The sequence below is a fragment of the Cydia amplana genome, chromosome 5 (genome assembly GCF_948474715.1).
Source record: "Cydia amplana chromosome 5, ilCydAmpl1.1, whole genome shotgun sequence".
Lineage (NCBI taxonomy): Eukaryota > Metazoa > Arthropoda > Insecta > Lepidoptera > Tortricidae > Cydia > Cydia amplana.
Window position 1 is genome coordinate 6,685,327 of NC_086073.1, and position 24,208 is coordinate 6,709,534.

At 39.3% G+C, this 24,208-nt stretch overlaps 1 protein-coding gene across 4 annotated transcripts in view; it reads right to left on the minus strand.

Annotated features, from left to right (window-relative positions):
• The window catches only part of LOC134647962 (probable phosphorylase b kinase regulatory subunit beta), a 32,082-nt gene that overhangs the window by 7,700 nt on the left and 174 nt on the right, over positions 1-24,208 (minus strand). The window contains exons 1-19 of one of the 4 annotated variants that reach the window (XM_063502370.1): positions 21,547-21,722; positions 20,771-20,894; positions 20,393-20,528; positions 19,624-19,906; positions 19,146-19,275; positions 18,225-18,376; positions 17,526-17,862; positions 17,163-17,252; positions 16,823-16,846; positions 15,329-15,483; positions 14,680-14,694; positions 13,524-13,643; positions 13,233-13,343; positions 12,366-12,493; positions 11,379-11,554; positions 9,106-9,368; positions 8,181-8,339; positions 7,543-7,668; positions 1,859-2,082 (exon numbers count right to left, since the gene is read on the minus strand). In XM_063502370.1, the coding sequence (XP_063358440.1) occupies positions 1,859-2,082; positions 7,543-7,668; positions 8,181-8,339; positions 9,106-9,368; positions 11,379-11,554; positions 12,366-12,493; positions 13,233-13,343; positions 13,524-13,643; positions 14,680-14,694; positions 15,329-15,483; positions 16,823-16,846; positions 17,163-17,252; positions 17,526-17,862; positions 18,225-18,376; positions 19,146-19,275; positions 19,624-19,906; positions 20,393-20,528; positions 20,771-20,873 (2,732 nt within the window). In that variant the 5' untranslated portion in view covers positions 20,874-20,894; positions 21,547-21,722. Of the gene's footprint in view, positions 1-1,858; positions 2,083-7,542; positions 7,669-8,180; positions 8,340-9,105; positions 9,369-11,378; positions 11,555-12,365; positions 12,494-13,232; positions 13,344-13,523; positions 13,644-14,679; positions 14,695-15,328; positions 15,484-16,822; positions 16,847-17,162; positions 17,253-17,525; positions 17,863-18,224; positions 18,377-19,145; positions 19,276-19,623; positions 19,907-20,392; positions 20,529-20,770; positions 20,895-21,546; positions 21,723-24,208 lie in introns of those variants that run through there. The other 3 variants (XM_063502367.1, XM_063502369.1, XM_063502368.1) reach the window with 3 other exon arrangements.

Here is a 24,208-nt window from a genome sequence, read left to right on the forward strand (position 1 = left end):
AGACCTGAGTTCCATTAAGTACTGCCAGGGTTTAGCATCAGCTCTATCTTGGGCACTGCTCTCCCAAGTGCTCATCAAGACGAGTAGGATGACCAATACGGCGTTTGTCTATGTTGCACCAGACCTGAGTTCCATTAGGTACTGCCAGGGTTTAGCATCAGCTCTATCTTGGGCACTGCTCTCCCAAGTGCTCATCAAGACGAGTCGGATGACCAAAACGGTGTTTGTCTATGTTGCACCAAACCTGAGTTCCATTAGGTACTGCCAGGGTTCAGCATCAGCTCAATCTTGGGTACTGCTCTCCCAAGTGCTCATCAAGACGAGTCGGATGACCAAAACGGCGTTTGTCTATGTTGCACCAAACCTGAGTTCCATTAGGTACTGCCAGGGTTCAGCATCAGCTCTATCTTGGGTACTGCTCTCCCAAGTGCTCATCAAGACGAGTCGGATGACTAAAACGGGGTTTGTCTATGTTGCACCAAACCTGAGTTCCATTAGGTACTGCCAGGGTTCAGCATCAGCTCTATCTTGGATACTGCTCTCCCAAGTGCTCATCAAGACGAGTCGGATGACCAAAACGGCGTTTGTCTATGTTGCACCAAACCTGAGGTCCATTAGGTACTGCCAGGGTTCAGCATCAGCTCTATCTTGGGTACTGCTCTCCCAAGTGCTCATCAAGACGAGTCGGATGACCAAAACGGCGTTTGTCTATGTTGCACCAAACCTGAGTTCCATTAGGTACTGCCAGGGTTCAGCATCAGCTCTATCTTGGGTACTGCTCTCCCAAGTGCTCATCAAGACGAGTCGGATGACTAAAACGGGGTTTGTCTATGTTGCACCAAACCTGAGTTCCATTAGGTACTGCCAGGGTTCAGCATCAGGTCTATCTTGGGTACTGCTCTCCCAAGTGCTCATCAAGACGAGTCGGATGACCAAAACGGCGTGTGTCTATGTTGCACCAAACCTGAGTTCCACTAGGTACAGCCAAGGTTCAGCATCAGCTCCATCTTGGGTACTGCTCTCCCAAGTGCTCATTGTGACGAGTCGAATAGCCTAAACGGCGTGTGTCTATGTTGCACCAAACCTGAGTTCCAGTAGGTACCTACTGCCAGGTTTCAGGGTCATTTTGTTGTCTCATTTTAAAATATCACGACCTGATAATTCACTGAAGCTTGTATTCATATGCTTATTTTTAATTTTAATACCTAGCTCCAAGTTTCTAAGCAATAGTAACATTAATTATTAGTTTATAAAAAAATTGATTTAATTGCATTAAACGTTAATTTAGATTGACAATCAATGTAATTAAACGTCTCAAAATTCAATTCTAATTAACTTAATTTAAATTGATGCGTAATGCAATTGACTAATTGCGGATTTAATGGTTAATGGAAATGATTAATTGTTAATTAGAATTACACATTACGGCCAACACTGATGACAGTAATAGTAGTCAGTACTCACCCCTCCTCATCAGCCCAATCGGACACAGTTAACACCCTCTGCACTAACGTCCGTAACCGATAAGGCGATAGTACTTCAACCGGCGCTCCCACGCGTCTCTCATTCGGTAGCAACCGGGGATAGGTACTTCAACTGGCACTAGCAACCGGAGAGAGGTATAGGTACTTGTGTATGACAGTAATAGTAGTCAGTACTCACCCCTCCTCATCAGCCCAATCGGACACAGTTAACACCCTCTGCAGTAACGTCCGTAGGCGATAAGGCGAGAGTGCTTCAACCGGCGCTCCCACGCTTCTCTCATTCGGTAGCAACCGGGGATAGGTACGTCAACTGGCACTAGCAACCGGAGAGAGGTACCTATAGGTACTTGTATATGATAGTAGTCAGCACTCACCCCTCCTCATCGGCCCAATCGGACACAGTTAACACCCTCTGCAGTAACGTCCGTAGGCGATAAGGCGAGAGTGCCTCGAGAGGCGCGCCGGCGCGGCCCTCGGCGGGGAACAAGCGCAGGTAGGTGCGGATGGCCTCCAGCACCCAGCCCACGCGGATCTTCAGGATGCCGCGGAACATCTCGGGGCTCGTGCCGATCAGACGCCCGCAGTATAGCACGATTTCCTGACGTCACAACATAACAGACAGATCAAGCCACCACTTTGTCAACGACTTTTCATCCAATTTATTTGTCGAATGTCATTACGTCTCACTCTCTCATTAAGCAAGATGTAAAACGCAATACACATTGGACAAAGAAATTGGATAGGTGGAATACCACCCTTAGACACTTACTCGAGAGGTAAAACAGTGGGCCGAGTGAATAAGTGCACTTAACGTTACAGTGAGACGTAACGTTACGCCTTGCTTCTTAAAAAGTGTAATATCCGGTACGCTAATAACTTTCATCTATGTAATATATGTTTTAGACAAAGAAGGTAATAGATAGCTTTCTGCAAAATATTTTCGCATTTAAATATACAAATTTAAGGGGACGGTATATGACGTTTTCGATTTAGACCTCACTTTGTGCAATCAATTTGTTCAATGAATGATTAATAACTGCATTAAATTATACGCCAATCTGTTCACGAAGAAGCCGTGTACCGGCTCTTCACGCCATATTTTTTTTTATTTCCTGTAATTCTCTACAAATCGACACTAAAAGTGTCCAAAAATCAAAATATGGAGTTCCGTTTGAGCAAGACGCATTACAGTTTTGTCTTTGACAGTAATTGAGTTGTTGTGGGATTTTGAAGGCTAGATAACTAAACTACCAGATTGTTATCTACTTATATTTTTACTCACAAATACAACACAGAAATTCAATCCCAAATGTAAACTTTCGTATAATTTCCATACATTGACGACATCACTCAAAACTCTTCTTCGAGTCAGATGGCCGTTGGCCTTGCATCGAAGCAGACGTGTACATCGTCATAGCTCGTTTTTGACATTAATAAAGACATTTCATCATATACGCATACGAAAATGTATACCAGTAGATAAATTGTATTTCATAAAATAGGGTAAATAAATATAATCACGTCGAGCTCCAGTCAAATTTTAAATGTGAGTTGTTGTTATTTACGGGTCGTAACGGTCGAAAACAGCAGTAAATTATCCTAAAACAATACGATTACAATCGAATTTAAGTAACTTGTTCCTTCAAAACCCGCTTAAAATGAAAAAAGTTTAAAGACTCGTTTTACTGATTGGGATTGATTTTCATTATGCTGGTATCAATTTTGCGTCATTATAAAAATGTATATGACTTCTGTACGTCAATGACTTTGGATGTCAATTAATTGTAATCTTGTATTTATGTTAGAGAATATTATATGTTCATTTAAATATTACTCATCTATTAATACGAAGCGTAATTCGTTTAATACCTAAAGACTTGCAGTGTCTACACCTACTTTGTTGACGTTCGTTCCGTCTATGTATGCGATTACGTAACGTGCTGTTCTGATAATCTTCAAGAATCAAGATAATTAATAACGGCAAGACCAGCATTTAGTACCAGCGAGTTTTGCGGATTTGGAGACCGAGATGAAGCTTACAGGCCAATATCGCTGCGGCCTGGCCTGCTTATTGTTATGTGTATAAATCGAATGTTATATTAATTTACTATAAAAAACAATGTTTTATTTCAATGACATTCTGTGCGTAGAGGTATGTATGTTTCGGTGATTATAAGAATTATGTCCACACAATAATCGTGCAAAGCAGAGACTGCATTATTTCTTTACGGTATAAGCGGTAAGGAAAAACTCATTGGTATCCTGGCTCGTACCAATGAGTTTTTCGGAACTTATGTACGAAATATCATTTGATATTTACCACTAGCTTTTCGGTGAAGGAGGAAACATCGTGAGGAAACCTGCATACTCGTAGTGCATACATTTGCGAAGAAATTCAAAGCTGTGTGTGAAGTCCCCAATCCGCATTGGGCTAGCGTTGAGATTATTGTCTATACAGGGTGGTCCAAACCGTGACGTCCAAAAATCGTGGGCTATCATAATGTACCCCATATGTATGTTAGCCGATTTTTCGTAGTTTTCAAGTTATGATTTTTTAAGCTTTTAACTTTTCCTTATGATTTTTAGCTTTAAGCTTTTTAATATTCTCCGACCGTCCTTAGTCTGGGACCGGTCTGAAAACCAGCGCCGGGCACCTAGGCCCGGCACACGCTGAGACTGGAACCCTGTGCCTAATACAAAGATCTTCTCACTTTTGTTTTGTATATGATAACAACTGTTTTATTTTATTATGTAAGTAATTCTAACTCTATTTTATGTTCATGTATGTGGCAATAAACAATTCTTATTCTTATTCTATTCTTATTCTTATTCCTATGAAATTCCGGGGTTCCCATACAGAGTGGCTGAAAAATAACTGCATTCCGTTGCCAGGGAGGTGTTGGGATTATACTGAGCAACTTTTATTATGGGACCAACCCCGAAACCGCGAAAAAAAAATTGGCTTTTTATACATTTTGGCTAGTCCATTTTCTATGGAAGGGTAATTTTTTTTCGCGGTTTCGGGGTTGGCCCCATTGTAAAAGTTGCTCAGTATAATCCCAAAACCTCCCTGGCAACGGAAATGCAGTTATTTTTTAGCCACTCTGTATGGGAACCCCGGAATTTCATATGAAAAGTTAAAAGTAAAAAAAAATCATAACTCGATAACTACGAAAAATCGGCTAACATACATGGGGTATATTCTGATAGCCCACGACGTGAGGAATCTAAAAAAAAATTTTTGGACGTCAAGGTTTGGACCACCCTGTATATAGGCTGAATTATTATTATTATTTATAGGCGGTACGGTACCGTTATTATTTATCAATACCGCTTCGTTTTGAAGGTACTATACCTGTTGAAATATAAAGTACGGTACCGGTATAAAATTGCAGCAAGTACAACAATTTTTTATAGGTGTACAGTCAGCTGCAGAGAAAAGGTACCACCCCTGCATACAATCTTCTATGCAGGGGTGACCTGCAGCTGACTGTACCTAAACCATCACTGACCGAGCGTAGGCGAAGGTCTCCGTTTCAGCTTGGGCAAAAATACTTTCGTTTGTTCGAATGTTCTCCTTTGCATATCACATTTCTCAAATATCTCGAGAAAATTTGTAAGCAGGTTCGGTAGTTGGATATAATTACTCGGTTTCTTTTTTTTTTATAAGTTCTAATAGGCAGAGATTGGCATAAAGGACTTAAGCGACAGTAGGGTCTGTGGTACTTAAGACCATTGTGATTATTCGTAGTGTCCGACCGAAGATTCGGTTTCGGTTTCGGCCATAAAATCATGTTTCGGCCGTAGTTTCGGTTTCGGCCAAAAAACGGCCGCATCTTTCGGCCTGGCCGAAACATACGAAATAGTACTTCGTATTATGAAACTAAACTATGTGACAAAGACCAAAAGTTGGCGAGCAAGTAGGACAACAATATTTATATATACAGAAATTTGTGTTTCGGTCGGGCACTAATTATTAGGTACTTACTGATTACGCTGCGCCGCGTGGAACGTGAGGTGCGTTGGGGTAAGTACATACAAATCATTCAAGAAAAAAATCCCTTTTAAGATCACTCGTGTGTCTGCCCCTAATAGACTAATTCAATTGAAATTTGGTACACATTTTTCACATATGACAAAGAGTCGGTGATCCAAAGATGGACTAGTAACGTAAATAAATAAACTTTTAACTTTGCGGCCATTTTTTTGTATCGTGTGATATATCAGATATTAAATTGTAAGATATTTACTAATAATAAGCATTGGTCACGTAAATTATTTTTAGTCTTTTTTTGCAAGTATGAATGATATAGAACATTATTTCAATTATTTTTAAAATTAAGCCTATCCAAAGGCGACTTGGAAGATGTGTCATGGGGATCTATATTCGTTGGGTGAAAAACAAGTTTTTTTGTCTAATTATCGTTTAAAACACAATCGATCGGCAATAACGCGGGCACATAAAACAAAAAACTTCTTTTTTCACTCATAAAACTCCTTAAACCTAATAAGAGCTAAACAAAAACAAGTGCGAGTCGGACTCGCATTCTAAGGGTTCCGTATATTAAGTCCGTCTCACGCTTGACTGCACATTTCTTATAGATTTTCCTGACATATATAGGTAAAGAACTACTTTGTGTATTTTTTCAAAATTTTAGATCCAGTTGTTTCGGAGAAAGTGGGCGGAGAATGATCATTTTTTGCCTATTTTCATGAATAACTGCTGAACTATTCATCCTAAAATTATAAAAAAAATATATCTTTGAGATTCTTACAATGAGCTCTTTTATTTGATATGTAACACTATATAGTTTAAAAAACATATTTTTTAATTTTTTCATTTACCCCCCCCCCCCAAAAATGGCTACCGTATTTCAAATTCTCTAAAATACATTTTATTTACGTTACACGTCCATCTTTGGGTCACAAATTTACATTTGTGTGCCAAATTTACATATGTGTGCCAAATTTCAACTGAATTGGTCCAGTAGTTTCGGAGAAAATAGACTGTGACAGACGGACGGACAGACAGACAGACGCACGAAGAATTATATGTATATGCACTTATCCCAACGCACCTCTCGTTCTACGCTGCGCGGGGTTCATTGCCGCTCCTACCGCCGTAAGTGTAAGTACAACTACATCATCAAGGCTACGATCGAAGATAATCAGTTCAGCACTGAAATAATAGCGGTGGAATGCCAGTATAATATTTAATTATTTATTTTAATTTTATAAATTTAATAGCAAAATAAATAGCGAATAAAGGATACTCGTACAAGTAAATCTGTAAAGATCTTAGGGGTACATCAGCCGACATATATTATTAAATTTTATTTTGTCGGCCTTAATTAAATTTCCACCCTGCCGAAACTTTATTTATTTAAATTTTTAATTGAATTGATTTTTCGCCTTATGAATAACCGTATAGAGTAGTAAATAACATTTTACATCTGACTTAATGACATCTGGGTTTATTCGGTTTAACTTTACAAAACGCGTATCTCGACAAAGCCATAATATGCAGAAAATAGTTAACAATCAAATGAATTATAGTGTGTCAAAGGTCTGTTTGATTTCAAACATAGACAGAGAGAATCATACTATCTTTGTCTTACACTAGTACTAGCACCGAAAAGAAAAGGATGAGTATAGTTTTTTTTGTCCCTATTTACTGACAAGATTTGGTTGACCCAGTATAAATTAGAATTTAAATACGTCACGTGTGACATGAACAGACAAGGAGAGCAAGATTTAATGTATTGTTTCTCTTTCTTCTTTCAATGGAACGTTTTTACAGTTTCTGTTCCTCAAAAGAGGTCAGTGGTTAACACTAAACTCAAAACGCAATCTTAAAAAAACTTGATGGGTCAATGACCTGTCCCAGTAAAGTGAGGTAGTGTGCGTGAAGTGCGCTTGTGTGTGAAATGGGGTAAATTGACAGAATCTGAAAATTTACCCACCTCTACCGTCACCTTAATACACAGCATTCATCACCTTTGTTTCTCCTGTTGCCATACTGTAGATTCTATCGTATAGAAAAAAGAAAAAAAGCCACCTGTTGCAGTACAGCTCCGATGACGTCATAAGGCTGGATGGTGGAGTACATAACAGATTGAATCTCCCCGGGTGTCATCGGTTTATCAAACACCGTTTCTTTGTGCCCGATCACGCCAACGGTTAGCTGAAAGAAAAGATTTTCACTTTTCTCGAATGTTATATCACGTACAAGTTTTATTAGTCATCCTCTCCGGGCGTCTTTGCATGTGTAAAGTGGTTAAGAGAGATTTATCATGATACCTCGTGAACATAGAAGGTAGGATCCTATAGAAGTGGTATACGCGTGCCTCCGTGAGGGACAAAACATAGGCAATGCGACACTATGATTGGTCGAATTTATTTGTTGCCCGCCATAGTACATACAAAATTTACGGTGGGGAATAAAAAAAAAATGAGACTGTGACAAGGACAAACAATAATAGCGCTTTTTCTGCTACTCCTAGATACATAAGACTATCCCGTTCTGTCAGTTATCCCCACCACTCATGCCCTATCCAGTTAAAATACTAGATTCATGCTCGTGAACATCAGCTGTCGACCCGTTGGTGGGTTAAGAAACGGTAACTACCCATATTTTCAAAGGCTAGGCTTAGGTGTGACTCATTGAAACCTACAACGCCTTAAACCTTTGTATACCTGCTTGCCGTTGACCAGCACGGTGGTGATAAAGGGGCTGATGGAGTCGACCGTGTGGTTCAGCAGCGAGGAGCAGTACCGCACGGCGCGCCAGTGTCGCAGGACACCCGCACTGTGGTAGAGGCTCTTTAATGCGTCTAGGGCCGTCGTGCCGTTAACCTGCACAAACGATATCATCGATATGTAACGGTACATGAAATGAAAATTAATGTTTCAACCGAAAAAACTTCAGATATATTGATCAAAAAAAGAACGATGAAAAGGGAAAATCAAATCAACTACTGTGACCGGTCGCCCGCTTTCCATCAACAATCTGTACACGTTTCTCAAAACAGCTACTACATCTGCCGCCGTACGGTTCTTATTGGTGATGTACCGACTATTGATTTGGCCGACTAATCGGCGCTCGGATGGCCGATTAGTCGGCCGACTAGTCGGCTAGTCGGCCAGATCATTAGCTTCGTCTATGTTCGGTTCAGATGCACCTAATAAACCATCGTTTTACCCCTTTCATCGTGCTATTCATCATATTATAGTAACGCTAAAAATAAAAAATAAATCCTTAGGCTATATTCATACCACAACCGTCCGACAATCGGACATAAGAAAGCGACCACACGGTCAATAATTCGAACAAAAGTTTTCGTAAGCACCCTAAATAGTAATTTGGGTAAAAAAGGTGAAAATCTTATGGTAAATATTTGCTGTTTATTTCTTTTTGGCCTGGTTTTCTGTAACTTATAAAGTGCCGACTAATCGGCCATTTTTGCCGACTAGTCGCCGACTAATCGCCGACTACAAATGAGGCCGGATAGTCGGCTTTCCCGACTAGTCGGTACATCCCTAGTTCTTATACGAGTCGTAGCAGAGGTTCTCCTTGAGGTAAGTGAGTGTCTTTTGGTGCGGTACGACTTGTAGCACCTACCTCATACAACGCTCCTTCTCTGTCCTTCAAAATGCCCCAAAGCTGGCACTGGGCGAAGATGTTGTCCGTGCCCCGTAGCGCTGCTACGACGTCCGCAGTCGAACGGTTCTTATACGAGTCGTAGCAGAGATTTTCTTCGCGGTAGGTGAGCGTCCGCGGTACGTCCGTGAGGGACTGGTAGCCGATGTATTCGTGTTCGAGCTGCCTGAACTGAGTGAACATCTCTGATGGGAAGTCGCCTTGGCTCATGAAATCCAAGTGCTCTGTAACAAAGATGCGTTATTTTTAGGGTTCCGTACCCAAAGAGTAAAAAAGCGGCCAAGTGCGAGTCGGACTCGCCCATGAAGGGTTCCGTATTTAGGCGATTTATGACGTATAAAAAAAAACTACTTACTAGATCTCGTTCAAACCAATTTTCGGTGGAAGTTTACATGGTAATGTACATCATATATTTTTTTTAGTTTTATCATTCTCTTATTTTAGAAGTTACAGGGGGGGGACACACATTTTACCACTTTGGAAGTGTCTCTCGCGCAAACTATTCAGTTTAGAAAAAAATGATATTAGAAACCTCAATATCATTTTTGAAGACCTATCCATAGATACACCACACGTATGGGTTTGATGAAAAAAAAATTTTTGAGTTTCAGTTCGAAGTATGGGGAACCCCAAAAATTTATTGTTTTTTTTCTATTTTTGTGTGAAAATCTTAATGCGGTTCACAGAATACATCTACTTACCAAGTTTCAACAGTATAGTTCTTATAGTTTCGGAGAAAAGTGGCTGTGACATACGGACGGACAGACGGACAGACGGACAGACGGACAGACAGACAGACATGACGAATCTATAAGGGTTCCGTTTTTTGCCATTTGGCTACGGAACCCTAAAAACGGGACCCTATTACTAAGACTCCGCTGTCCGTCCGTCCGTCCGTCCGTCCGTCTGTCACCAGGCTGTATCTCACGAACCGTGATAGCTAGACAGTTGAAATTTTACAGATGATGTATTTCTGTTGCCGCTATAACAACAAATACTAAAAACAGAATAAAATAAAGATTTAAGTGGGGCTCCCATACAACAAACGTGATTTTTGACCGAAGTTAAGCAACGTCGGGCGGGGTCAGTACTTGGATGAGTGACCGTTTTTTTGCTTGTTTTGCTCTATTTTTTGTTGATGGTGCGGAACCCTCCATGCGCGAGTCCGACTCGCACTTGGCCGGTTTTTTGAAATGCAGGGTCACTGCATCCCCGCCAGCCTCACGCTAGTGAACATGTCCCGCTCGGAGCTGTCGTTCGCGCTGCTGGTCGAAGGCGCGCTGGTCCGTTTTTTTGCATGTTTTTTTTTTGGCTTGTTTTGCTCTATTTTTTGTTGATGGTGCGGAACCCTCCGTGCGCGAGTCCGACTCGCACTTGGCCGGTTTTTTTTTGTGTCAATGCTGCATAGATGGCTAATGGCCCACCCCATCATATCAGTAATTATAAAACAATGGATGAATGGAGCGATGGACAGCAAAAATAACGAGATGGAAAGGTCCCAGCGGAAAAAGACAAGCACGACCTACTAAGCGATGGAGCGATGACATCATAGCTACAGTTGGGAAAGAGTGGATAAACCAAGCTAAAGACAGAGAAAACTGGATTAAACTGGAGGCCTATACCCAGACAGGGGTTCCTATCCAAGAAAACGATAATGAAAGTAGCTGTAGTATACTTAGTTAATAACTTATGTAAATTTAAAAGTGGAAAAATTACTGTCTTGGGTGAGACTTGAACTCAGCATCTGAGCAAAGATTGCAACGAAAAGAAAGGAAAGATTCTGGTGGAAAGATTTGCTGGCTATGGATGATGAGGTCTTGGTTGCTCAGATGGCAGAACGCTGGAGTATCGATCCAGAGGCCGTGAGTTCAAGTCTCACAGTAATTTTTCCACTTTTAAATTTATTCTAAGCTTAATAGCATCGATCGCAGACGTTTCTGCTTGTTAAAGAAAATAAAAATTTACTTATGTGATGGAAAATAAATAATAAATATATGGGTGACCGAGCTTCGCTCGGAAAACATATAATAACTCGGAAATGCGCGTTTTCCCAGAGATAAGACCTAGCTAGATCGATTTTTCGCCCCCGAAAACCCCTATATACCAAATTTCATCGAAATCGTTAGAGCCGTTTCCGAGATCCCCGAAATATATATATATATAAAAATAAATAAACAAGAATTGCTCGTTTAAAGGTATTAGATAATTATAAAACAAGTCTGTCAGAAGTGTACCCATGCAGGAGCTGGAGATGAGGTTCTGCAGGCGGCCGAGGCGGACCTTGACGCCGTCGCAGTGGCCCTTCTTGAGCATCGCGAACAGGTCCAGCATCTGCTTGAAGTGCGGGTCGCGCATGTGCTCCTCCCGCACCAGGAGACACACCGTCGGTCTCCCTGACAGCCGCCAGTACCTACATACAACCAACACACATGTATCAATGATCGTGATTATATCACTTTTTTAGAGTAAGAGCTTCACTATAGCCAGGTATCCAGTACCTACGTAGCTTGTTATCATTATTAGAAAATTCATCGAAAATCTGAAAAAACAAAGAAAGCCGGCCAGGATATGAATTTGGATCGATATGCTTTGCCTTGTCTCGCTATATCAATTAAACTAGTCATGTAAAAAAACCGGCCAAGTGCGAGTCGGACTCGCGCACGGAGGGTTCCGCACCATCAACAAAAAATAGAGCAAAACAAGCAAAAAAACGGTCACCCATCCAAGTACTGACCCCGCCCGACGTTGCTTATCTTCGGTCAAAAATCACGTTTGTTGTATGGGAGCCCCACTTAAATCTTTATTTTATTCTGTTTTTAGTATTTGTTGTTATAGCGGCAACAAAAATACATCATCTGTGAAAATTTCAACTGTCTAGCTATCACGGTTCGTGAGATACAGCCTGGTGACAGGACGGACGGACGGACAGCGGAGTCTTAGTAATAGGGTCCCGTTTTTACCCTTTGGGTACGGAACCCTAAAAATTACTTCGAAAATTTTAATGTGTTCGATTTTGCATTTCAAACTCGGATCCATACTCCCTCATACTAGAGTGCAAATAGAAGATGTTGATTTCAACGTTAAATTTCCACTTATACATATTTTTCGGAATTACGATTGGTATATTCCTGCCATCTTCGCTTCGATAATCTTTACCTCAAGGTCTTCAATCTTCAGTAAAGGAAACTTTATGTGAATGTTACCCGTGTATTAAAACTCACTTGCCAACGAACTGCAGTTCCGTCTTGATGTCGTCGATGAGCAGCGCCATGTCGCGGTACAGGTAGAACTCCGACACCTCGAATATCAGCGGGTAGCACAGCACCGTCATACCGCACACGCGGTAGATCTACAACGGAAAACATTATTGTAGCTAGTGGAAAATATAGGGCAAGGCACTCTCACTACTCACTAATTCCTCGTAATACCACAACTTAAGAGCCATAATAGTGAACCGTAGTAGTACCAAAACAAGGCGGATTTTTTAAAATTAGTTTTGGTTGTTAACTAAAAAATATTCCCCACAGTTAGGGTTCAATTTTGCGTAATTTCTGACACCCGTATGCCCGTTAATTAAAGGGTTAGGTTATTGAAAGAAGTTTGGTGCTGCTAAAATCTTAATATGACAGCAAGTTTAACAACTGGACCTAGATGACGGCCCCGTATGTGCATAATGCAGTAGTAGGTTGTCAAGAATTTACGGTTTATAATCCACTAGCGACCCGCCCCGGCTTCGCACGGGTTAACAAATTATACATAAACCTTCCTCTTGAATCACTCTATTTAAAAAAAAACCGCATCAAAATCCGTTGCGTAGTTTTAAAGATCTAAGCATACAGACAGACAGGAAAGCGACTTTGTTTTATACTATGCAGTGATTTACAATAAAATGTTTAGCACGGTACAGCGTCATCTCATTAGGCTGTCAAATTTACGGGTAGTATTCCGTTGTCTATGATCTTAATAACCGATCGAAAGTAATGCATAGCATTGCATACCCTTTGTAAATACTGTTGACGGTGAAGGAATGGTCGAGTTGCCTGGGATTGGAAAAGACAAACCACCACGATACTTATTGTCTCAGTTACCTTACTGGTTCCCAGCGATCCCACGGGTCGGATCGGGCGGCCCGTCAACTTCAGTTTAGGACAAACGCCCAGCTGTCTGTACACGTGCACTAATTGTGTTGAACTGCAGATCTGTGAAATAACTATGACATCAATATCTCTAATCTTATATGAAAGCACTATTTAAAACGTAACTCTACTGTAGATAAGGTTCCAATTTCTTTGACTCTTAGTAATACGCCTCCAATGAGAGTCCTCTTTACGTCACAGCAGCAGGTATCTTAGCTGTGGGTAATGTAAGAATAGCTTTACCTGGACTGGTTCGACTTCATGCGGCGTCTGGGTCTGGATGCCGTAAGTCCCCATCATGGCCTGCAGACGCATGGACTCCGCGATCAGAACCACTTGCACTACCAAGTCCGTCGCTATGCCCTGTTTAAACCAGTTACTGTAATGTTTAAAGCACCAAAATAAATAAAAACTTAAAACGTTTCGTAGCTGATTATTCAATTAAGTAAGCTATAAATATGCTGAAGATTCTTTTTTCTGTAAATAATTCTTAATTTTTATTCTGTATTCTATATGCCAGCTTGATGATGATGTTGATGTACATTTAATGGTATGTATGGGTGAATGTGCATGTAGACTATGAAGAGGCTTAGCAGTGGCTCCGCCAAGTAGAGCAAGCGTGTGATTCGTCAAGTTGCAATTTTTTCACTAGTCATACGTGTAGGCAGAGTAAAATTAATGTTAAGCTATGTTCATACTGCTAGATTCGTACTACCACTCGGTAGTGTTAATATCGTCGCAAATCATAACATTACGCAATTTTTTGCTAACATAATCGTTGTCACGTCATTGTCAATAACAAAAGCATTGCTAAAGGGCAACTTATGCTGCTTACTTAGTGTCATTCATCGTTTCGCATTGTGCAAAAATTACAAAAATTGTAGCTACGTAACTATTTTTGCTGCAGAAAAATAAAGAAAGAAAAACGCAAAAGGTGTCACTTTGTCGTGTGTTAGAAAGGTGCTGCAGGAATATAGGCATTACATAAAGGGAGTCTGTGATTGACAGAGACTAGTAGTTATCACATAACCCATTTGATTTTCCACCTTAACACAAACAAAATAAAGTCATTGTTTAAAAACACCGCCCAATCGTAAGATGCTTTTAATATTTATTTTATAATTATTACAAAATTCTTAAAAATTTAATGTGAAATAAAATGTACAGATGTACCAAAATAAAAATATTTATTATTGACAACCGACAAAGTAAAACCCTTTGCTTTGAGACGTCACAAATAAAAGACATTTACAAGAACAGAAGAGATAAATAATTAGAACAGATCAATCCGTAGCGGCCACCATGCGGCACGTCGGTCAAACAACTCAAGGGCTATATTAATATCTGTAGACTAGCTAGCATCACATCACATGCTTTTTGCCAAATGCCTAATACTTACAAACGCTGGCTTGGCCTGAGTTTTGCGCATGAAAGTAAAACAAAAACACATTTACTGACCATATTCTCAAAGTACAGCATAATCTTATTATGTCATGTACATCATCATTATGTTACTTATTATTTAACATATTCTGAATACAGATAAAGCTTTGTGTATAGTTTGACGAAAGTCATTGGTTAAATAAAAGCTAAAACAAATGTATGGAGGTCGGCTTCAGCGTCGAGCGTGCCTCGGAGTGTGCGTTCAGTGGCCCAGCTAGGATAAGTATCACTTAGAAATACCTATTGCCAATAATGAAAATATCTATGTATTTAAAGTGTCTTTTAGTGACGTGACATAAGTACGGTTAAACCTACGTCTTGTCTATATTATTATGTATGTTTTTACGGGCCCCTCGCTATTATTAATTTTGTATTGTATCCAAAGCCCTATACGAGAGAGGATCCCGCGGCTACAAACGCAGAGAGTCCTGCTCGTGGCGCCTCATGCGTTTTTCCTTTAATGAGGAAAACCAAGCATCGTCGTGCTTGGATTGACCATCGTGAATAGCACGACGCCACATGGGTCGGTCTTCGGCCAGCTTCTGCCATTGGTTGCATGAGATGTTAAAAGCATCCATGTCACGTTTCGCCCAATCTTTAAATACCTGGAAGGCGGAGTAGCGGCCGGCGCGCCGCGGCCGGTTGTAGGAGGGCAGGTAGCGGCGGATGGGGTCGAGCTCGTTCACGTGCAGCAGCCCACCCGTCAGCAGCTGAGCCAGCACGAACATGGACTGCGCCCATAGGAATAGGCCTCCCGTGTCTACACGATAATATCTATTACTTCACCAGTTTAGTACTAAGCTGATGTCTAAAGAAAATTGCAAGGCCCTGTAAGTATATTTTTTTGTTTCCCTCACCAGACATTTCGCACATAAATAAAATACCTACTTATTGTTGGCACAGAAAAGTATTATAAATAGTAGAAGAGGTAAAAAGGCTATGAAAAAATCGTGCCCGGGATTTGACAACTAAGGTAGATCACAGCTGCGTACGTAACGTACGTTATGCGGTAACTCTAGTTTTCGAATTATGACGTTTGATGATTTAATTACCACATAAAATATGGCACCGTATTGCGCCATCTATTCGACTACCAAACTCGCAGACATTATTATATCTTCTTCTACAACCATTCACTCTTTGATAGGCAAGTACTTTAACCTTCCCTTTATTAATGTTAATTTAAACACGAATGATAAAAACCACACTGAATCCAAATTATTCAATTGAGTTAAACATTTTTCAAGTAGACACATATGTTTGATAAGTAAATTATTAACGAAGCGTTTACTGAGCTGAGCATAAATAATTAATTCAACCCATTACCCTAAGCGGTTGTGAAGCGTGTTGTCGCATTAACAGGGGGCAAAGCAAAGCTGTCATCAGACATTTTGACAAGTCTATCGAAGTGTCTTAAAGATCAGTTTTTCTCGCGATCTTTTTTTATTTAAGGCTAGATCACACCGGCGGCGTGTGCGTAGACGTGCACGTGTGCTAAAATGTTTGAGCCCGACACGCACACGTCACGCGAGCGGTACAGGTACCGCCTCTCATAAGATCTGTAATCTGTATACATTTACAAGCATTACAACGCGCACGTGCACTTGCACGTCTACGCACACGCGTCCGGTGTGCACAGGCCTTTAGAGTTATGTTGGTTCTCAAACCAAACTTAGGAAGGCTATTTGTGAGGCGGACAAACTGGAGGCATATTTTGAGTCAACTTACTTGCCTATTGGTATTTGTACATCTTTAAAAGTGTTTCAAAATAATTTATCGACTTTGTTTTACCCGCCCCGTTTCATTGCCGAATTTTCAATCAAGGAACGCTAAGGTCAATAGCTTGTTTAGAATATTTAAATAGCTTGTACCTATACCTATTTGTAATTGCAAAAATAAAAACGGGCTCAGTAAGCTAAATAATTAAAAGAGCTCCTTATAAACATAAAAATTCATATGATATAATGAAGAAATCGTTAAATTATTTGTTGTTATAAGCATTGCATCACTATCTAAAGATTGTTAGACACTAGTTGAATGTGCAGAAGATTAAAAGTCAAAGAAGACACAGATCATTCTCGAAGCTAGTATAGTTTTACCTTTGCTGTCGTCGCCCGGTTGGTCTGGAATTACACATTGTACAACTAGGTCAAATCAACGAAGTTTCAAAGTTTTTTCTTAGTAATATTAGGAGTAAGAGGCGTGGAATTAACGTGAAATTAAATTTAAATCTTTAAAAATTGGAGACTTAACTACAAATACGTTTTACGCCATGGCATTGGAGTTTACGTAAGGCTGCGATTCAACACGCTACTGATAGGAATTCATTCTGCTTACTTTCCACCGTTTGATAAAGGACACATAATTCAAAATTCATAGGAGCCACATAATAGGAACCCTTAGTGACTAATTAAAGGAAATTCTTGAATAAACACTTACTGGCTGGCATCCGGCGGACTGAATATGGCTCGTTACGCTCGTTCTCTATTCCTTCCCGGGGAACATAATAAAACCACGGAATCACGGGATCTGAAATAATTTAAATCTATAGGTAAATAAAACACATACACATAACACGCTTTTGAGAAATAAATCAAACCAACAATAATGTTGTCATTGCTTGCATTTTTTTAGGTAAAATTAAAATAAACTCTCACCAAAATACAATTGTCAATTTCAATGTCCTCTAGACATTCTGTTTCAATGTTAGGTATTTTGAGATTGTAACTACATAACATTAAGTTTCCTTTTTGTTCGTCTTAAAAAATCGCCATTAAGTGGGAACCAGCAAACTAAATTTACCTCCAAACTCATCCATATATATCCTGGCCTTCAGTAACCTCTGGTACTCCTCAACCTGGTCGGGTAGCGTCCTAAACACCCCGTCAATGATCATCATAACGTAGAAGAGCGGCCACTCGGACTCTATCCCATCAAACTCCTTGAGTTCACCCTCATTGTAGTATCTCCGAGTAGGATCTTCTAGTACGCATTTGTAACCGTCGCGGCTGAATCGTTTGAAGCCGTATTTGCCTTGTAAGCGCCGAAGGATGTTGGATTTGGTTAGTTGGAATAAGTGGTCCTCATGCGTGGCGAACGCAGGGAATGATATTGTCGGTAGGAGAGCTACATCGACGCCCTGAAAATGTATAAATCACCTTAAGGCCTGTGTACACTGGGCGCGTGTGCGTGGACGTGCAGATGCACGTGCGCGTTGTAGTGTACAGACCCTTATGATAGAACATTTTAGCGCACGCGCACGTCTACGCACACGCAGCCGGTGTGTTAAGGCCTTTTAAAGATCCCATCAAAAGTTTTAACTGTCCGTGAAACGGTCAAAAATGTATATATGTATGGGGTATATGTTCGTATGACAAGCAGAAATATATGTAGGACTTGTAGGAGTATAGTATATCATAGGTACATAGTAAATCTTTTTAGCATCATTTGAATATAAAAGTCTAGAATCAGTATTGTGTATTGGAAATTGGATAGGTTTACCTTGGAACTAGATTCCCTCGGCAACATCGTTTCGAATATACTTCTATTCCGGTTATGGGCATCTATGTCCACATACACCACGCTCCACGACGCGCCCTTGTCTCCGAACAGGTTGCACCCGTTTATCGCTTCCAATGCAGCCTTTGCCATGCCTGGGAAATTTGCATATTTATACGAAACTTCAGTTAACATTGGACCTTATCTCATTACAATAAGATTTACACTTTACTGTGCCTTCGATGTTTCGATCCTGTTGAGCATAGCTTGAGTTTCTCTTATATAAGCCATTGAATGTCTCTTATAAGTCTCGAAGAAGAATTTATAAACACAAAGATAGAGGATCAAAGTTAACAAGTCAAATGTTCTTTATCTGTTGTCAAGTTAAACAAAAAGTTATACTTATTATGGAAAATGTGTAAATCCATTAAAGTCGAATATTTAAACCAGAGATATATTTTATTAGAGGAACTAGAGGAAGTAATCTTCGAATAAGTTCAACATCATCATCCTGGCGTCAATCCCAGCTGTGCCGGGGCGCGGGGCGCGAGGACCCGGGGTCCGCCTTCCGACTCCTTCGTGTCCACTTTGCCCGATCTTCGGCGTCCCTGGTGGTGAGTCCGTTGGCACGCATGTCCTCCTTAACGACATCAAGCCATCGCTTCCTGGGCCGGCCTTTTCTTCCCGTACCGGGAGGAGGCGGCATGGCCAGGCATTTGTTACCCACGTAACTTGCCGGTCTGCGCGAGACGTGGCCATACCAACGAAGGCGGCACTCTTGCAGTTTGTCAGCGATGTCACGGACGCCAAGACTACCCCGGATGTGGGCGTTTCGGACGCGATCCTTGCGTGAAACTCCGCACATCCACCGCAGCATCTTCATCAATCTTCGAATAAGTTATGAGTGACGAAATTAGTGTTTACCTATGGAAGAAGCATGTATTTCTGGTTTGCCATCATTGTATTTGGAGCCGCGCTCCCACATTCCATAATCCGGCGTCCTGTAGGCGCGCTCCACGTAATATACCAAGTTCTGTATAAAGGCTACTTCATCCTGAAATTACAAAAATAAAATTAAGACAAGGCGATAAGGTTTTCATCGGTATGCTGTTGACAAATACAATACCTACATAATAATTTAACAGGTTGTACAAGAAATAGCGCTCACTAGATTGTCACATTATGCAAAAATTTTTTTCTTTATGAGAATCTTTTTGGAAATGTAATAACGTTGTTGTTTTGTTGAAGTCAACAACCCTTAGTTTATACGTTCAGTGTGATCGACATGATATCTGTTTCTATATTGAGAAAAATAAATACAGCATGATGTATATCTAAAGATTCTCAAGATTTGGATGTCAGACAGTACTGCGTCGTCAGGACTTGGTTATATTCAACAAACCTGTGTGTATATGATCTGTAGGCCTGAAGTAATCATCTGCACAAGGAACAGCAGATATAAGGAAACCACATCTATCTGCAGATGATGGTACTGGTTATCGGACAACACCGGCTCGCCAGTGGTGAGGTGAAACTTGACGTGCAGCGCGTGCGCGGCCATCTGCCTCGTCTTGAACGCCTCGACGCGCGCGGACTGCTTCACCCAGCACTCGAGGATGCCGCGCATGCACTTCACCGTGCTCTGGCCGAGCTCGTGCGACTTGCCGCGGTCGTCGTCGATGCGTCTGTGGATTCAACAGGAGGATATAATTTAGGGTTCCAGATAAGCGCTGGGCGCTAAATTTAATGTGTTTGGCTGCTATTATATTTAATCTAAAATCCAGAATTGTAAGCACAGAAGTATAATAGTAAATATAAGGTGGCAAACATGACGTTTGCACAACAATGGGGTTAATTTTAATTATCATAACAATTTGAGGAGTAGTTTTGTACATAAATTAGGCACCGTTTTAACAGATTTGTTATAGGCCTTAGTTAGAAGAACGCCGCAAAGATATTGAACTTTAGTTCAAAGTGATAGGGTCTAATTTAGCGTAATTTCCGAGATACCCTTATGGCAGTTAAAGGGTAAAAACCCAGTTATGAGGATATTGTATAAATCAGCAAAAAAAATGATTATTGTACATTCAAAGAAAGCCAAGTAACAAGGTGTTGCTTATACTACCCAACTAAATGATTATTTCATTTTTAAATGGGATTGCAGGACTGACCTGTATGCTTGGTATAGGCCCCATACTGCAGCTGCACAGTAAATACTATCCCTCACACTCCCAATGTGGAGGTCAGATGATAGCACTGGAAATAGTCCAGTGATTGGACTTTGAAACCGGAGCAATTGTCTTTTCACTGTAAATATAAAATAGTTGTTAGGGTCATTAATATAAAATCCTCATCATAATTCAAGTATATGTTTGATTACCTACTAAAAATTGTAATAAGAATTAAGCTTAATATTTATTGGATGTAACCTTACTTTAACTACTACTTATTATTATACTGAGATACAGTAGAAATTTTCTCTCATTTCCAAAAGAAATTATTTATTTTATTTTCTGGTTTTACAAACTAAAACTACTAGATTTACTTACCAATTGCATAATATATATCTAGCTGCCTAACAGTATCTTCATAATTGGATATCTTCAGAAATTGCTGAGCATTGATATCATCTATACTCCCCTGTCTAATCATTGTATCTCTATCTGGTAATGCCTGAAATTACAAATATATAAATATTTACTTCCAAAGGACACATTTTCTGTGTGCCATTTTAACTAAGGATTTTGTGTACAAAAACTCAATTGATGTACATCATTTTTATTCAATGACGCCTGTGAGCCCTGTAATACTCCAATTAATAGCACCTTTGTAAGAGTAAAAAAACATACATCATGCATTTAACTACATGTTAAAAGTTTATATGGGGGCATCCATTGCTTATGTTCATAAAATCCCCAAAAACCCCTCTCATAATTAATGGATACCCCATAATTAAATGTGTACAAGTTTAAATAGGAAATAAGTTGACTCAACAAGCCCAGCAAATGTTGGCCACATTTGCCAACAAAAACACAATGGCATACAGACCGTTTGCTTTCCCTTATAGGAGGGGTGCAATAGTGGTTACAAATATTAGAATTTAGTACGAGAGTACTAAGGGGGAGGGGCCGGGGGACAGTTTGCTGTCTGCTACGCGAGCATGGTCACGGCCAGGGTCTAATAAGTTATAAATTACTTAATTTTCCAAATAGAAAAATCAGCAACAGTATATAAAAAATCATAAGTACTTAGCAAAAAGTTTGTTCTCTAAGTATATTGACTTGATACCTGAACAATACAAAAGTGAATAAACCTGTTTATTTACCTTTTTTTAAGTAAATTTAAGTGACGACATTGAAAGGTCAAATTTGTTTGGTAAATATAAATTATGAATCCATAAGTGTAGCCTGAAACGACTAAATCTTCATTACTAAATTTTAATACTAATACTTAAAGGAAAGTGATATCTTACGAATAACAAAGAGAAATATATCTAAAAATTAAAATAATTCACAACACATTTTACGCTTACTAAAACGTTTTTCGATGTTCAACTTCACTAGGTTCAAATTAGCCGAATGTTTTAGAGTTATTTAGTATTATTCCGACATTTTATTTCTCTTTTGGCAATTAAAATGGCATGACACTTAAATGTTACATAAATTATTTGATTTAAATTAAATTATATTATAAAACAAAAATATGATATTCTATATCGAAAATATAAGTTTGGCATCACAAAAAAACGTTTCAAGTGTTTCAACTTCAACCCATGTTTTGACAATGTTTTGACAACTGTGCCAAATGTCAAAGTGACTTAAGCTATGTTTTTGCAAAGGTAGCTTTAATTTCATTCTTATTATCTTTTTTAATCGTTCTACCGTTTGAGGACTTTGAGGTATCTTCTTCTTAAATAAAGTCAAACAAAAATGTTAAATAATCAGATAATTCAATATTTTGCTTGATTTGTGTATATAACTTAGTCATTTTATTAAAAAAATATATTATTCTGTATTATCATTAGTTGTTAACAGCCTTCTAACATGCTCATTTATCATTATAAAAAAAAAGGTTTCAACATCACATCGACACTACACTTTCAATAATTCTTAATTTTATGTGCAAAAAGTAATATTCAACGTAATTGGATTACCTTAATCATCAATTTCGTTGGCATAGGTATGTATTATTCGGTTTAATACTTAATTAAGGCCGTGGAAGTAAACAATCTTAAAGTGCAATGTTTGTGAGATCAAGATCACCAACAAATTCCAATATTATTTACAGGTGTGTATATTTTAACAATGATTGTTTAGAATATGTAGTTATTCGACCAGATTATCTTGTTCATTTGTACATAAGTATAGGATTACCTAATTATTATAGTCAGTTAAGGCCGTTAAGTGTGGTATTCCACCTCTCCAATTTCTTTGTCTAAAAACTCCAAAATGTATTTTCATCTCACATTGTGCTTAGCTTAGTAATACGCAATGCACATTGTACCAAGAGATTGGACAGGAGGAATATCAACTTAAGTTAGTACTATAGACTTTTTTTACGCTATAGATCCGTTAGCAGCGACAATTGTAGTAATTTTAATATCATTTCTATATAAACCATGGAGTAAAATATATTATCGACTTGATACACCGGGATGAGTGATGAAATTCCCCAGGACAACTGCTATTTGCTTAATTGAGATGGTTCATGTGGCATCTGAATGTTGGTGTTTTTGTGGAGGGTGGCATAGTTTGAGACTAAGTGGGCCAGGGATCGGATACCGGTATTTTTTGTATGGGAACGGAAATGGTACTTTTTCGTTCTTTGCTAATTACTTCATTTCTTATTGAGCAATCTAATAATACGAAGTCGTAACCTAAAAACACAACTGAGTCCTACATTTCGAGTAAAAAATAATTCGAAAAATATGGTTATTTCTAAGTTTTTGCAAAAAACCGGTTCCGATCCCTGAAGTGGGCTATAATTTATTTCTACTCAGCATAACACAGATGGCTAAACCCCCAACCTTACCAGTATTTTGTAAAGTTGTCAGTACTAGATAATTATGGGTCTCAAGTTTTTTACAAATACTAATAGAGTGGCCTAGTTCAGAATTTTTGTTAAATAAGACTTAACTATAATGAATGTACTCTAGCATAGCTAGCCATACTACATATACTAACTTTTCACAAACCATCTGAGTTCAGCAGTAGACAAATAAAATTTATAAATCTGTATTAATATCACACACTTTTTAATTTATTACTAACATATACATCTTGGTGCACATTTTTTTATGGTGCATTCAATAACTAAATGTCTGGCTTTTAAGTGTTCTATATTTCTATCATAGTATTATTTAAGCATAATCACTTTACTTTTAGCTGGATTTGTATGACTTGATTGGGGGTAGTTGGCCCCCTGCACCTCGGCCACCAGAGCACCCTGAGTATGGGTCAGTGCCTAGCAGACGCACTATGCAGCATTCATCCCCACATGAACGAGTGAAGTCTGTAAATATCATTAATCACCTGGCTCCGGAAAAAAGAAGAATCAAACCCACAACTGCAAATACTGCATCTACAAGTTCTGAGGAACGGCCAGAAAGCAAAATGGTGCATGAGCCAAAGAAAATTGAAACTGGAATTCTTGTTGGTGAGAAAATAATAAAACTAGGTCTACGCGTCTACCTATATTGTCTCTAGGGTTTGCACGACAGATCCGAAATGTACGGATGATCCGCGTATCCGGATCCAGATCCAGATAATATCATACATTCCGGATCCGGATTGAAAACCCTAATTGTAACTCTCAAAAATTATCTAGTTTTAAATTCTATAAGTAATAAAGTTTATAAGAATAAGGTGCATCTAATTAAATTTATTAGACATTCACATGACATTGCTGTGTTGTTCACCTTCCTTATGTGTTTATTTATATACAAAAACTATTTACTTATAATTTAATTATGATTCACTACTGAATAT